The following is a 14,997-nucleotide window of genomic DNA, read 5'->3' on the forward strand; positions in this document are numbered from 1 at the left end:
CACACACACACACACACACACACACACACACACACACACACACACACACACACACACACACACACACACACACACACACACACACACACACACACACACAGGCAGGCTAGAATGCATGCACACATGCATCTACACACAAAACATACAGGCATGCTCACACTCACAGCAGGTCCTGTAAAAAGCCTTGAAACTAGAAACAACTGCTATAGCCCAGCTAATACCCCTGCTTTGTGGTTTTATATGAGAGTGACATACTGTACATACAGACGGAATGGGTTTCACTAAAGACACTAGCTTCTATTTTAATCCATCAGTCTAGTGCACATTGAGATGGTTTATATCGGCCAATCACCAACCCTTGCACTCTATTAATCTCATCAACCTAGTACAGCATGTCATGTACAACCAGCGTGATACAGATAGACAGACATACAGGTAACTGCCAAAGTAAAGGAAACACTTGAGTAAATGAGGGATACAAAGTATATATTCAAAGCAGGTGCTTCCACACAGGTGTGGTTCCTGAGTTATTTAAGCAATTAACATTCCATCATTCTTGTATAAAAATGCTGGGCAGGCTATTATTTTGGCTACCATGGCTATGCCCCCATAGGATGACAATTCCCCCATCTACAGGGCGCGAGTGGTCACTGAATGGTTTGACGAGCATGAAAACGATGAAAGCCAAACGCCAAGGCGGTCTCAGTCACCAGATGTCAACCCAATTGAACACTTATGGTAGATTCTGGAGCGGCGCCTGAGACAGGTTTTTTCCACCACCATCAACAAAACACCAAATTATGGAATTTCTCGTGGAATAATGGTGTCACATCCCTTCAATAGAGTTCCAGACACTGTAGAATATAAACTCAAAATAAGAAACGTCCGTTTCTCAGGACCCTGTCTTTCAAATATCATTCGTAAAACTCCAAATAACTTCACAGATCTTCATTGTAAAGGGTTTAAACACTGTTTCCCATGCTTGTTCAATGAACCATAAACAATTAATGAACATGCACCTGTGGAACGGTCGTTAAGACACTAACAGTTTACAGACGGTAGGCAATTAAGGTCACAGTTATGAAAACTTAGGACACTAAAGAGGCCTTCCTACTGACTCTGAAAAACAGCAAAAGAAAGATGCCCAGGGCCCCTGCTCATCTGCGTGAACGTGCCTTAGGCATGCTGCAAGGAGGCATGAGGACTGCAGATGTGGCTAGGGCAAGAAATTGCAATGTCCGTACTGTGAGACGCCTAAGACAGTGCTACAGGGAGACAGGTCGGACAGCTGATCATCCTCGCAGTGGCAGACCACATGTAACAACACCTGCACAGGATCGGTACATCCGAACATCACACCTGCTGGACAGGTACGGGATGGTAACAACAACTATCCGAGTTACACCAGGAATGCACAATCCATCCATCAGTGCTCAGACTATCAGCAATGGGCTGAGAGAGGCTGGACTGAGGGCTTGCAGGCCTGTTGTAAGGCAGGTCCTCACCAGACATCACCAGGAACAACGTCGCCTATGGGCACAAACCCACCGTCACTGGACCAGACAGGACTGGCAAAAAGTGCTCTTCACTGACGAGTCGCGGGTTTGTCTCACCAGGGGTGATGGTCGGATTCGCGTTTCTCGTCAAAGGAATGAGCGTTACACCGAGGCCTGTACTCTGGAGCGGGATCAATTTGGAAGTGGGGGGTCCGTCATGGTCTGGGTCGGTGTGTCACAGCATCATCGAACTGAGCTTGTTGTCATTGCTGGCAATCTCAACGCTGTGCGTTACAGGGAAGACATCCTCCTCCCTCATGTGGTACCCTTCCTGCAGGCTCATCCTGACATGACCCTCCAGCATGACAATGCCACCAGCCATACTGCTCGTTCTGTGTGTGATTTCCTGCAAGACAGGAATGTCAGTGTTCTGCCATGGCCAGCAAAGAGCCCGAATGTCTCAGTTGTTGAATCTTATGTTCACACAAATATTTACACATGTTAAGTTCGCTGAAAATAAACGCAGTTGACAGTGAGAGGACATTTTTGTCGAGTTTATGTCAAGGTGCACTAAAGCTTTTGGAGCGGAAGGTAGCCTAGTGGTTAGAGCGTTGGGCCAGTAACTGAAAGGTTGCTGGATTGAATCCCGTGCTGAAAAGGTAAAAATCTGTCGTTTTGCCCCTGAACAAGGCAGTTCCCCGGTAGGCCGTCATTGTAAATAAGTATTTGTTCTTAACTGACTTGCCTAGTTAAATGAAGGTTACATAAAAAAAAGCTGTTCTGGCTCGTGGTTAAGACACTTTATGTTGGTGTTTCCTTTATTTTGGGCATTTACCTGTACATACATACTGTACATACATACACTTTGCTTCTGTACTCAGATGACAAAAGAGACAGGAGTGGATATAACAGGCACACCAAGATTAAATCTATATCTAAACACACAAATGCCAGGGATACAAAATACTTTACCTTGTTCTCCGAAATGTGTGTTAACTTGCAAAATAATAAAGTTGATTAAAATCTTCATAAACAAAATCACAGGAACAATCATGTGCTCAAAGAAATAATGCAGTCTTACAAATGACAGAGGGACACTGCTAACCAAATATTCTGTATTCAGTAGGGCGTACATCAATGACCTGATTAAATCAATGAAAAAGCATAGCATGTTACCATGCCAACGCCAGAAAACACAATTTCATCAGCATCATGATCATCTATGCAAATACAGCATTATATTCAATATGGCGTCCAATCTGAGGTTGATACTCACATGATTGATGTAGATGCTCTTCCGTTTTTCTCTCACTGCAAATTGAGAGCGAGAGAGATGAAATCAGTGACAGCATGGTAACAGTCAATGATTAGGCACACAAGATAGAGCAGAGTTCATCCCCTGGACTTGAAACACACGCTGATAGGGGGTCAAGGCAGGTTGCAGTACACAGCCATTACTGACAGGGGGCAGTCAATCCCAAGGCTGTCCTGCACCATACAGAGCTGGGAGTGCAGTATGGTCAAAGGCACATTAAGGAAGAGTGACTATATGGATTGACCATTTTTCAATATCAGCTTTGTGGGAACTTAATAAAACATATTGCTCAAAGTGGTGTTCAAGCAAACAATCGCTACAACTTAACATTTCCTTCAAATTACACTTCTACTAATTGCTGACATAGATGAATGGCTGTGGGGTAATACAAATGCTTTTCATTCCTCAAAGGCCTTCAATTAACATCATGTTTAGCACTCTGAACTGTGTGAAAGCAGAAAGCAAAGCAATTGAGTTAATTGCTTAATTAATCCTTTCATGCGTTTGCCCCTAAAACAATCTCTGGGGATTACATCAAATCAAAACGCTTCATTCACGCAAATATTGTCACGTCTATAACTATAGCTCCACTTCGCTATCTGGCTTTATTTCAATCATGTCATTGTATTCATGTGGTGAATACAGGGCATTCGTACTGTTTATCAGTAGTCTAATGATTCCTCATTGGGCCTTGCTGCGATTGATGGGTTCACTCCAAGTATGGAAGCCACTCTGATTGGGTGACGGAGATCCAGTGTGTGTGTGCGTGCGTTTGTGTGTGTGTGAGAGTGTCGTAGCGACATAGAAGGAGCGCTGCATGGCCAAGCAGCAGGGCAGGATGAGATATACAACGCTGACATAGTGAAGCTCTGGCACCTTGCTACACAATCAGCTCTCACACACACACACACACACACACACACACACACACACACACACACACACACCTAAAACCTGTGAGGAATCATGGCTGTGCACATTCTAAAATAAAGCGTGGAAGCGAGCATTTACATCATAAGGCTTCACACATTTTTACATGTTCAAATATTGATCTAGCTGGGAGAAAGAACTATGACTGTGCTTCTTAAAGGCACAGAGGGCTGGGTGTGTGCATGTGTGCGAGAGTGTCTCATCAGTACATACCAGTTTGAGCAGAAGTGGCTAGGTTTGTACAGATAACACGCATCATGCAGGAGGTAAAGCTTACATCTGAGCACAGCTTACAATAATCCACAAAATATGAACACATATACTGTATATACACACACAGAAATCTGCTGTAAAGACAGATTGCGGTGTTCTGTCAGTAGCACACAGCTTGAGACTACAGAGCAGGGCTATAACCCAAAACACAAGCCAAACACACACCCATCACACCAGCCTATACCAAACCTACTTACCTTTCTTATTGAGGACAGGAACTGAAAAAGACAAAGTTGAAGATGTCTCTACATATATCTATCTAGGGACAAGTAACAAATACAGTTGGATTCCTGTCTTTTATCTTTCTCATATTGCATCAATGAGCCTGCATCCCAAACGGCACCCCATTTCCTACATAGTGTACAGTTAAAGGAATAGGAAACCATTTGGGACACAGCCATCGATAACTAGGACGGCAGAGCGTTACATAACTAAGAAAGCGCCTCACAAACGGATAATTATCTACAGCGCTTAAAGCAATACTTAATTACAACATCCACCTGCGGTCGGCTACACGTGAGCTGTGTGCTAAATCATCCATGCTGCAAGGCATGAGATTAGAAATGAGAAATTCATTTGATTAAACCATTATTATATAGTTCGAACACTATCTGCATCTGTGACTTCAATTCATTCCTGCAGACGTTGTCTTCACACACTGTAAAATTGATTCGCTTAGAAAATAAGTGTTTTTATGAAAAAGGCTTCATAGTGCCACAGATGACATCCACGACTCAGCGTAGTGGAGAAGTTAGTGTTCAGAGAGGGCGCGAGAGAGAGAGAGAGGGCGCGAGAGAGAGAGAGGGCGCGAGAGAGAGAGAGGGCGCGAGAGAGAGAGAGAGAGAGAGAGAGAGAGAGAAGGAAAAGGAGGGCGAGAGAGAAATGAAAAGAGATTAAAAAGAGAACGACAGTGAGAAGGAGAGACAGAGATTGAAAAGGAGAGAGAGATTGAAAAGGAGAGAGAGAGAGAGAGAGAGAGAGTGCAATGTACTAGAGAGAGAGGAGAGATTGAACATGAAAGAGTGAGAGGAGGGGACACTCACCATCTGTCTGGGATTTGCTGAGGAATATGGTGCTGGCTCTGGGATGGTCTGAAGGGTTGTACTCCATGTTCAGATCTGAAGGAAACAGAAACAGCCATCAGCTCCAGAGCATACTGCTCAATGTACTGTATACTCTGCTGGTTGTATATCGATTCAGAGTTAGAACACAATGAACCCAGCCAGGCATAGACCTGTTTTATAGAGCTGGATGACTGAACAACACACATGCTGATGAGAAAGAGGCGTCGCACACGGATAGCCATTTGTTGAACAGATGAGAAAAATGTGATCACGCGTACAGAAGGACTGCCTTGAATACAAGTATTGAATACTGACTGGGGATACCAGTACTGTAGGATTTGTCCCAAATGGGACCCTATTCCCTATATAATGCACTACTTTTGACCAGAGCCCTATGGGCCCAGATGAAAGAATAGGGTGCCAAATGGGACGCAAATACATTCTGACTGAAAGGTCCATTTCAGGGGAGCATGCAGTTAAACATAGCAACCACCAAGTGGCGTAACGCTGAGGAGCAGTGGTTTGGCCGGAGATTGAGGCAGACTGGTTCGGCAATGAAAACGTCTTATTTGATCAATTGCCTGTTTTTATGTGATGCTTTTTACACACTGGGTGATAACGTGATAACAGGTCCATCAGCATAAATTACGGAATATTGTGGAAGTTACCATGGCACCAGGCAATAAAAATTAACATATTAGTTACACTGCAAAAATATGTTGATGTTACCTAGATATCTCTTACCATAAGAATGCATTGATTTGATATCTTACCAAGACAAATTATCTTAGTGCACTGGCAGATAATTGTATTACTTTAACTGTCTCGGGCTTGACATCCACTACCCAGCCCCCCTGTCTCTGGCTCTGGGCCAGGATCCCACCCAGGGGACCGCTGTCAGTCCTGACATCCACTACCCAGCCCCCCTGTCTCTGGCCCTAGTCCAGGCCCTGGGTCCTGACCCTGTCAGCAGCCACAGGGATCCAAGCATAATGTCATCCTGGCAGGAAAGGCCAGATAGGGGCTACACCCAGCCATACCACCAGCTGCAGCAGAGAGGAGAGGAGAGCCACTGCCCAAAGAACAGCTCCTCAACAGAGGTGATAGATGAGAGGAGAGAGTGAGTGGGAAAGAGGAGTGGAAGACAGGGTTCAAGCGCCCGCCTACAGACCCAAAGCCTTAGAAATATGAGTCATCGTAGGTTGAGATGTCCTGCTTTCTTTCTTCAGCCCTGGTATAATACTACTGTCTTACCAGAGCACACATACATCAGATGGCGCTCTATACCGGTCTTAACAGAGTGGGAGTTGTGACTTGATATGGATATGAGCTATTGCTACAAATTAACTGATGGAACACATGATAGTTTTATGAGACCTAGTTTAGCTGGGGAAAATAACGACTCCTATATGAGGTCATCTGAGTGGAGCAGCTACCATTATGCACCAACTCTTTTGAACTGCAGTCTTTTGTGTGTGAGAGGCACTTAAAGCTCAAAGGAGATACAGCTAGCTCCCTCCACACACTCCAGTGACCTACGTACGGCGCAGGCAGCACTCCAAGGAGGAGGAGAACTAGGTGATGAATAAAAGATGGGTTAGTTTATCAACGGTGTGGGAAGGAGCCAGAAGACGCGAGAGACGAAAACAAGGCTAATTAGTCCAATGTGTACTGTAACAGTCTGATCGGTATTTCAGAACTCTCCTCAATGAAAAGTTAGTGTTAAATACAGGCACACACGAATGAGCAGGCACACACACACACATACACACACACACACACACACACACAATATGGTTGTCTCGGGTACCCTTTGATTTAGGGTTTTCTTTGGAGTGGCCCTCTTCCTCTCAGCCTGTACAGTGGTGCACGTGCACATACTCACACACACACACAGTCCACCCTTCTAACTTCCTGTGTTTCAGGAAACTGGACAGGAAGTCACACCGGGGTCTGCTACACAAAACTAACCAGCTCTATTGTTTTAGAGTTATGACAAAAGGGGGAGTTGTCTTGCACTACCGAAATGAGGTAAATCAATGAGTATGTTTACATGCACACTAATAATTCGATTTTAAACTGATTATGGCAGTAGGCCGAGTATGGCATTAGTCATGCAAACACCTTACTCTGCTGATCTTAATTGGTACGGTCATAATCGAAGTAAGCAGAAGCCGATTAAAAAACAGCATCTTTCAAATGATTAGGACATGTAAAGACCTTAATCGGAGTTCCAGCAATGTATTTGATCTGTGCATGTACTAACACCAGCCAAGCAAGCCTCCCTCTTTAGCACCAGCGAAAGTGAGTTCGGAACAACTGAAAGTATGCATCTTTGAAGACATTTTCACATAAAAACTTTATATACAGTGCATCCGGAAAGCATTCAGACTCCTTAAATTTTTTCACGTTTTGTTACATTACAGCCTTATTCTAAAATTTATAAAATTATTTTTTAATCAATCTACACACAATACCCCATAATGATGAAGCAAAAGTTTTTTTAAACATTTATTTGAAAATGTATATAAATATTTTTTTAAATCACATTTATATATTCAGACCCTTTACTCAGTACTTGGTTGAAGCACCTTTGGCAGCGATTACAGCCTCGAGTCTTCTTGGATTTGATGCTACAAGCTTGGCACATCTGTATTTGGGGAGTTTCTCCCATTCTTCTCTGCAGATCCTCTCAAGCTCTGTCAGGTTGGACGGGGAGTGTCGCTGCACAGCTATATTCAGGTCTCTCCAGAGATGTTCCATCAGGTTCAAGTCCGGGCTCTGACTGGACCACTCAAGGACATTCAGAGACTTGTCCCGAAGCCACTCCTGTGTTGTCTTGGCTGTGTGCTTAAGATTGTTGTTCTGTATGAAGGTTAACCGTCGCCCCCGTCTAAGATCCTGAGCGCTCTGGAGCAGGTTTTCATCAAAGATCTCTCTGTACTTTGCTCCGTTCATCTTTCCCTCAATCCTGACTAGTCTCCCAGTCCCAGCCCTGAAAAACATCCCCACAGCATGATGCTGCCACCACCATAATTCACCGTAAAGATGGTGCCATATTTCCTCCAGATGTGACACTTGTCATTCAGGCCAAAGAGTTAAATCTTTGTTTCATCAGACCTGAGAATTATTTTCTCATGGTCTGAGCCCTTTAGCTGCCTTTTGGCAAACTCCAAGCGGGCTGTCATGTGCCTTTTACTGAGGAGTGGCATCAGTCTGGCCTCTCTAACACAAAGGCCTGATTGGTGGAGTGCTGCATAGATGGTTGTCCTTCTGGAAGGTTCTCCCATCTCCACAGTGGAACTGGAGCTCTGTCAGAGGGACCATTGGGTTCTTGGTCACCTCCGTGACCAAGGCCCTTCTCCCCCGACTGCTCAGTTTGGCCGGGCGACAAGCTCTAGGAAGAGTCTTGGTGGTTCCAAACTTCTTCCATTTAAGAATAATGGAGGCCACTGTGTTCTTGAGGACCTTCAATGCTGCAGAAATATTTTGCTACCCTTCCCCAGATCTTTGCCTTGACGCAATCCTGTCTCGGAGCTCTACAGACAATTGGTTCGACCTCGTGGCTTGGTTTTTCTCTGACATGCACTGTCAACTGTGCGACCTTATATAGACAGGTGTGTGCCTTTCCAAATCATGTTATTATCAATTGAATTTACCACAATCAAGTTGTAGAAACATCTCAAGGATGATCAATGATAACAAGATGCACCTGAGCTCAATTTCAAGTCTCATAGCAAAGGGTTTGAATACTTATGTAAATAAGATATTTTGGTTTTTAATTTGTTATAAATTTGCTAACATTTCTAAACCTGTTTTTGCTTTGTCATTATGGGGTATTGTGTGTAGATTGATGAGGATTTTGTTTTATTTAATCCATTTTAGAATAAGGCAGTAATGTAACAAAATGTGGAAAAAGTCAAGGGGTCGAAATACTTTCCGAATGCACTGTATGTCTGAACTCGGAATCAAATAGGCTTCCCAAAAATAACATGGTCGCAGTGGTAGAACTCTTATTTTGATTTGAGATTTTCTGCATTTATCAAAGTCCCATCGGGTTGCCCGATTTCAGATGTGGACTTGTAAACAGGATTATTAGGGAAATCGTTCTTCTTTCAAAGCATGAAAGGTCTTAATCAAATGATCATATTAAATCTGTCTATCCACAATAATTGTATTTTGTATGCAAATAATCATACTCAGTGAGACTGTATTGTACACGCACACACCCTGTATTCCCATAATCCTACCGTCAGTCCTGCTTCTGTGCAGCTCAACTTCCATCCACTTCCGCTGCCAACAAGCATCCATAAAACACATTGGATTTACGGGCCATTTCTCAGTGAGCCAAGGGTCTTATTGGGCACCGGTGTTGAGAGAATGACAACATCAAAACGCCACTTAATACTCTCACACAACGATCACAGGGTGCTTGGCCAAGCTGATAAATCAATGAGGTACATCAGTGTCCCTGCTGCTGCTCCTTGTCTGAGCCGTCCTATACATTACACCCAACAGATGCAGACTTACATGGACAGTGGCCACAGCTCCTGTTCGCTGTCCCTCCATCATCACCGAGGGCAGTGTGGGTTGGCAGGCTGCCTGGCAGGCTGGTCCTGTCCTGGCACTGTAGCACATTGGACCAGCTAGGCCCAGGTCTGGCAGTCCGTCATTACAAGTCACCAGACAGACAGTACAATGAGCAGAGGACCCAATGATTTATCAAGAACTTACTACAGAGACACCAGCCAGGAGAGACCAGATGGCTGCGCCACCTCCATGGCATCTCTGACTGACTGACTGTGTGTCAGAGATCCTGTTATTCACAAATTATAGGATCTCTGTTGTTATCTTGGTAGAGAGTGTAGTCTTCTTTCATGTAACACTTTGTCCTGAGCTTGACTAACCCTATACTCATGCCTCCTTTCCTTAGTTAGCAAATGAAACTAGTCTTTATAATCTGCAATCTGGAAGGAAAGGAGACAAGGAGAGGAGACAAGAAGAGCAGTACACAAATCAAGATAGATGTAAATGTGAGCTTGCTTTTGTATGTATGCTACTGCACATGTTGTATATGCTTCTGTGTATGGTGTGTTTTACAGTAAACTTTATGTGACGTGTATGTTTTTATTGATTCCATGGAACGCAGGACTCCCTGGAACACAGTGGTAATTCTTACGGAGTGGACTATCCTATCTAAATAAAGATAATTAAATTACATGAACGTGATCCAGGATTAGCATGACGGCACCTTTCAGTGTGGAGAGACAGGCACAAAGACAAGGACATAGAGTCACAAGGTTGACTCCACTCAACCCGATAATTCGAACGGATCCCTTCAAGCATGTCTTCCTCATAGCTGCAGGACGTGCCTGACAACGTGCCTGACAAGGTGTACCAGAGCATTACAGACGACCAGGGTCACAAATGGCATATGTCCTGTTCAAAAGAAGTGCATTTTAAAAGGCCCAGTGCAGTCAAAAACTTGATTTCCCCGTATTTTATATATTCACCATGCCCCTCCACTAAAATCTCATCCGTCTCTTCTCCAAGTTGAAATAGCCACTTTAGAGCAGCTTAGCACTGTGAACTGATGGAGGCTCTCACTCTCATCAGGCCCATGGGAGCTTCCTCACTGGAGTGGTGAACTGGTTGATAAAATATGTTCTATTTCTCCTGAGCCTGGTGGTGGTGGTAGCATTGGAAAAGGAGTAAGGGACTTGTGTGATAGAGTCAGAGAGCCTGGGGTTAAGCTGGTATTTCTGAACATAATTCACCCTAAAGGGGTAGAGCATTTCTGAGGCTAGAACCTAACCCGACACAGCTGGCTAAATGGCCTGGGCAAATAGTCAGGACTGTGTTATCCCCACTGGCTTTTCAAACCCAAAATGTGATTCCTTACTTGTGAATGATCCTATAACAGCAGTAACAGGTTACCTGTGAATGTTACACAAGAAGTCTCCTTTACCCTGAGCATGACACTAGCAATAACAGTATGTGTGATGGTAGTGTATGACCAGTTCAGTGAGACCCAGTAGCTCAGCAGTCAGTGGCAATCCTGGTTGATATACAGCCAGATCACCCGTGATACAAGTCAGTATTCGACGTCCATCTATGTCTGAGGACGTCAGGAGATTACATGGAAACCGGCTACTAGGGGTTACAGTGAGAGCAGTAAGCATCTGCATCGGATTCCCAAGGTTGGAAGTTCAAATACAGCAATAGGAAGATGTTTTTCAATTTTTGTTTTAAGCCTATCCCAAACCTTAACCATTCCGAGTTAATGCCTAAACTTAACCTTCAAAATGTAGAAATGTGTACAGTGTGTATCACTGTGCTGAAATGTGTCATAAGAAACTGCTGCTGAGTAGAACACACACACACTCACAGTCATCCTTCCGAGAGGAAAAGCAAACAAAGAAAGAACATTTAGTCAAGTGATTTAGACAAAAGGAGATGTCTCCTGACTCTCTTTTCCATGTCTTCATCAGTCTGCTGTGACTGTCTCAAATCTCTGGTTGCATCTCTTATACTAATGGCTGAGTGTGTGTGGACCCCTGTGATGGTGATTTAATCTCCAGGACTCTACATTCATGCTTGTCCGGGACAAGAAAAATAATAGTCTGACAAAAAGAATATACACTCACCGGCCACCCTGTTCATGAAAATGGATCACTCCTACAGACAGTGAGTCACGTGGCTTGCTATATAAAGCAGGCAGGCAGGCAGACAGGCATCGAGACTGTTCGATTCAATTTTAAAAATGGGCAAAACAAGTGACCTAAGCGACTTTGAGAGCGGTATGATCGTCGGTGCCAGGCATGCCAGATCCAGTATATCAGAAACGGCTTCCCTCCAGAGCATTTAACGCACGACAGTGTCTAGTGTTTCCCGAGAATGAGGCGACAAACAAAATTCATCCAGTCAGCGACAGTCCTGTGGGGGAAAACAGCTTGTTGATGAGAGAGGTCGAAAAAGAATGGCTCGCCACAAACAGACAAATAACAGCGCAGTACAACAGTGGTGTACAGAACCGCATCTCGGCGCGCACAACTCATTGATCCTCGTCACGGATGGGCTATTATAGCAGACGACCACACCGGATTCGACTCCTATCAGATAAAGACAAGAAGAAGTGGCCCCAGTGGAAACGCGAACAACACTGGACAATTGAGGAGTGGAAAAACATTGCGTGGTCCGATGAATCCCAGTTCCTGTTGCGTCATGCTGATGGCAGAGTCAGGATCTGGCGTAAGCGGCATGAGTCCATGGACCCATCCTGCCTGGTGTCAACAGTACAGGCTGGTGGTCTAACGCCGTCCAAATATGCAGCAACTGCTTGATGCTATCACATCAGCACGGACCAACATCCATGTGGAACATTTGCGACTTGTAGAATCAATGTCCTGAAGAATTCAGGCTGTTCTGGAGGCAAAGGGGGGTCCGACCCGTACTAGATGGGTGTACCTAATAAACTGAGTGTGAGTGTCGATTTGAGTCGTGCGAATGGACAATAAAGAAAAAAAAGAATATCAAACAATTACTTTGATCAGAATTGGATCAGTGTCCTCTGGATGCGACGTATTGCTGTTTTCCTAATTTCTGCAGAGCATATCAGAGTAGGATTGTATTGCATTGACAGGCAGAGCAGTCTCAATCATCCCCAGTTGTGAAGCACTATTCAAAAAGAGCAGATCCGCGTGTACACATTTGTTGATATTCCTTGCTACTTAGTGCCTTACTTGCAGTTATAGCATATTGTTTATCAGCAAACAGGCTTCGTACGGTGATGAAAATCCTGGAAAAGTTATGATGTATGCATCAGCTGCATGTGTTCCAGTGCAAGTGGGCCAGAGGAGAGAGAGAGAGAGAGAGAGAGACACTTTACAGCAGGTAGGCCTATAAAATAATGACAACAGGCTAACTAGATCGCCAATTCAACATTTATTGTGTAGCCGAGCTAGCTCTCTCAGTAGTTAACTATTTAGCTATTATCATGTCCTTAAAACTTTCCACCGGCATAACTGCAAATGGCAACCATCGATGAACGGGTGCATTGATAAACCAATGTTTACTCTGGTTGTCAAACAGTCTCTCCAGCACCCAAATTCTGAGTCTGAGAAATAAATCTGACACCATTGGAAAGCTGGGATTCCCCTCTTGGTCATGTCATTCTGACAACTTTAAAATATATTCTTAGAATAGCCTAATTGAGAAATATCTCCCATGCTGTCAATAGATCTCCCCTGAAACCTGAATATTTTTGCTTTACAATGTTATAGATAAACATGTCTTAGTTACCTCGCTTTGAAGTAGCCTAATTTAGCCATTTGATACCTGATTCATTGAATGAGCAAATTCAAAAAGCATTTGGTTGTAATCGTAATTTTGCTATATTTTATAGCATATGAAGGGTGGCCGACAATCCTCATGTAAAACACATTTACTTGAAGAACAGTGCAGATGCAAAGTTTGATAAAATAATTACAGTTTGTGCTGTTTGTGCCGTCATTATGTTACCAAACTTTGCATCTGCACTGTTCTTCAAGTAAATGTGTTTTTGTAAAATGTTGTATAATTTGTTAAAAGTTGTCCTTGTCCTTGAGATGGCTGGTTTGTTAAACTTTGCGATTTTAGTTTTTTGTTTGACATACATTCTATTGTGAAAAATATGAGTGTCGACATGATTCTGTTATTGTGGCATTGCGCATATGGCAAGGCACCAAGGTACGGTATTATTTACTGCCATGTTTCGCAGAAGAACAATAGTGTTCTGTCATGGAGAATTACATGGTTTATGGCACTGTTCCAGCCAGAGATCAGTGGAGGGGGAGAGAGGGAGGGGGAGGAGAGGAGGGGAGGAGGGAACAACAGAGCGGTACGCAACAAAGTAGGAGGATCAAGGAGTTAGCCAGCTAAATATTCTGAAATAGCTTTATGGTTATGACAGTTGTGGTTGAAATGAGCATTATCTAACTGACTCAACAACCAGACACACATGTTTAGCTTCTTAATGAATGAGAAAATCAAGTTGTGTCATTTCCAACCCTCCATATATTTTTTTATAAATATACTGCTCAAAAAAATAAAGGGAACACTTGAACAACACAATGTAACTCCAAGTCAAACACACTTGTGTGAAATCAAACTGTCCACTTAGGAAGCAACACTGATTGACAATAAATTTCACATGCTGTTGTGCAAATGGAATAGACAACAGGTGGAAATTATAGGCAATAAGCAAGACACCCCCAATAAAGGAGTGGTTGTGCAGGTGAAGACCACAGACCACTTCTCAGTTCCTATGCTTCCTGGCTGATGTTTTGGTCACTTTTGAATGCTGGCGGTGCTTTCACTCTAGTGGTAGCATGAGACGGAGTCTACAACCCACACAAGTGGCTCAGGTAGTGCAGCTCATCCAGGATGGCACATCAATGCGAGCTGTGGCAAGAAGGTTTGCTGTGTCTGTCAGCGTAGTGTCCAGAGCATGGAGGCGCTACCAGGAGACAGGCCAGTACATCAGGAGACGTGGAGGAGGCCGTAGGAGGGCAACAACCCAGCAGCAGGACCGCTACCTCCGCCTTTGTGCAAGGAGGAGCAGGAGAGGCACTGCCAGAGCCCTGCAAAATGACCTCCAGCAGGCCACAAATGTGCATGTGTCTGCTCAAACGGTCAGAAACAGACTCCATGAGGGTGGTATGAGGGCCCGACGTCCACAGGTGGGGGTTGTGCTTACAGCCCAACACCGTGCAGAACGTTTGGCATTTGCCAGAGAACACCAAGATTGGCAAATTCGCCACTGGCGCCCTGTGCTCTTCACAGATGAAAGCAGGTTCACACTGAGCATGTGACAGACGTGACAGAGTCTGGAGACGCCGTGGAGAATGTTTTGCTGCCTGCAACATCCTCCAGCATGACC

General features: G+C 44.2%; 1 protein-coding gene across 8 annotated transcripts in view; it reads right to left on the minus strand.

The window, feature by feature from the left end:
• ccny (cyclin Y) overlaps positions 1-14,997 on the minus strand; it is a 72,953-nt gene that overhangs the window by 15,358 nt on the left and 42,598 nt on the right. Inside the window, exons 1-5 of one of the 8 annotated variants that reach the window (XM_014157366.2) lie at positions 11,726-12,257; positions 5,058-5,132; positions 4,212-4,232; positions 2,773-2,807; positions 2,469-2,492 (exon numbers count right to left, since the gene is read on the minus strand). In XM_014157366.2, the coding sequence (XP_014012841.1) occupies positions 2,469-2,492; positions 2,773-2,807; positions 4,212-4,232; positions 5,058-5,132; positions 11,726-11,741 (171 nt within the window). In that variant the 5' untranslated portion in view covers positions 11,742-12,257. 8 annotated transcript variants of the gene reach the window in all.

This window comes from Salmo salar, chromosome ssa19 (assembly GCF_905237065.1).
Source record: "Salmo salar chromosome ssa19, Ssal_v3.1, whole genome shotgun sequence".
In the NCBI taxonomy this organism is placed as follows: domain Eukaryota; kingdom Metazoa; phylum Chordata; class Actinopteri; order Salmoniformes; family Salmonidae; genus Salmo; species Salmo salar.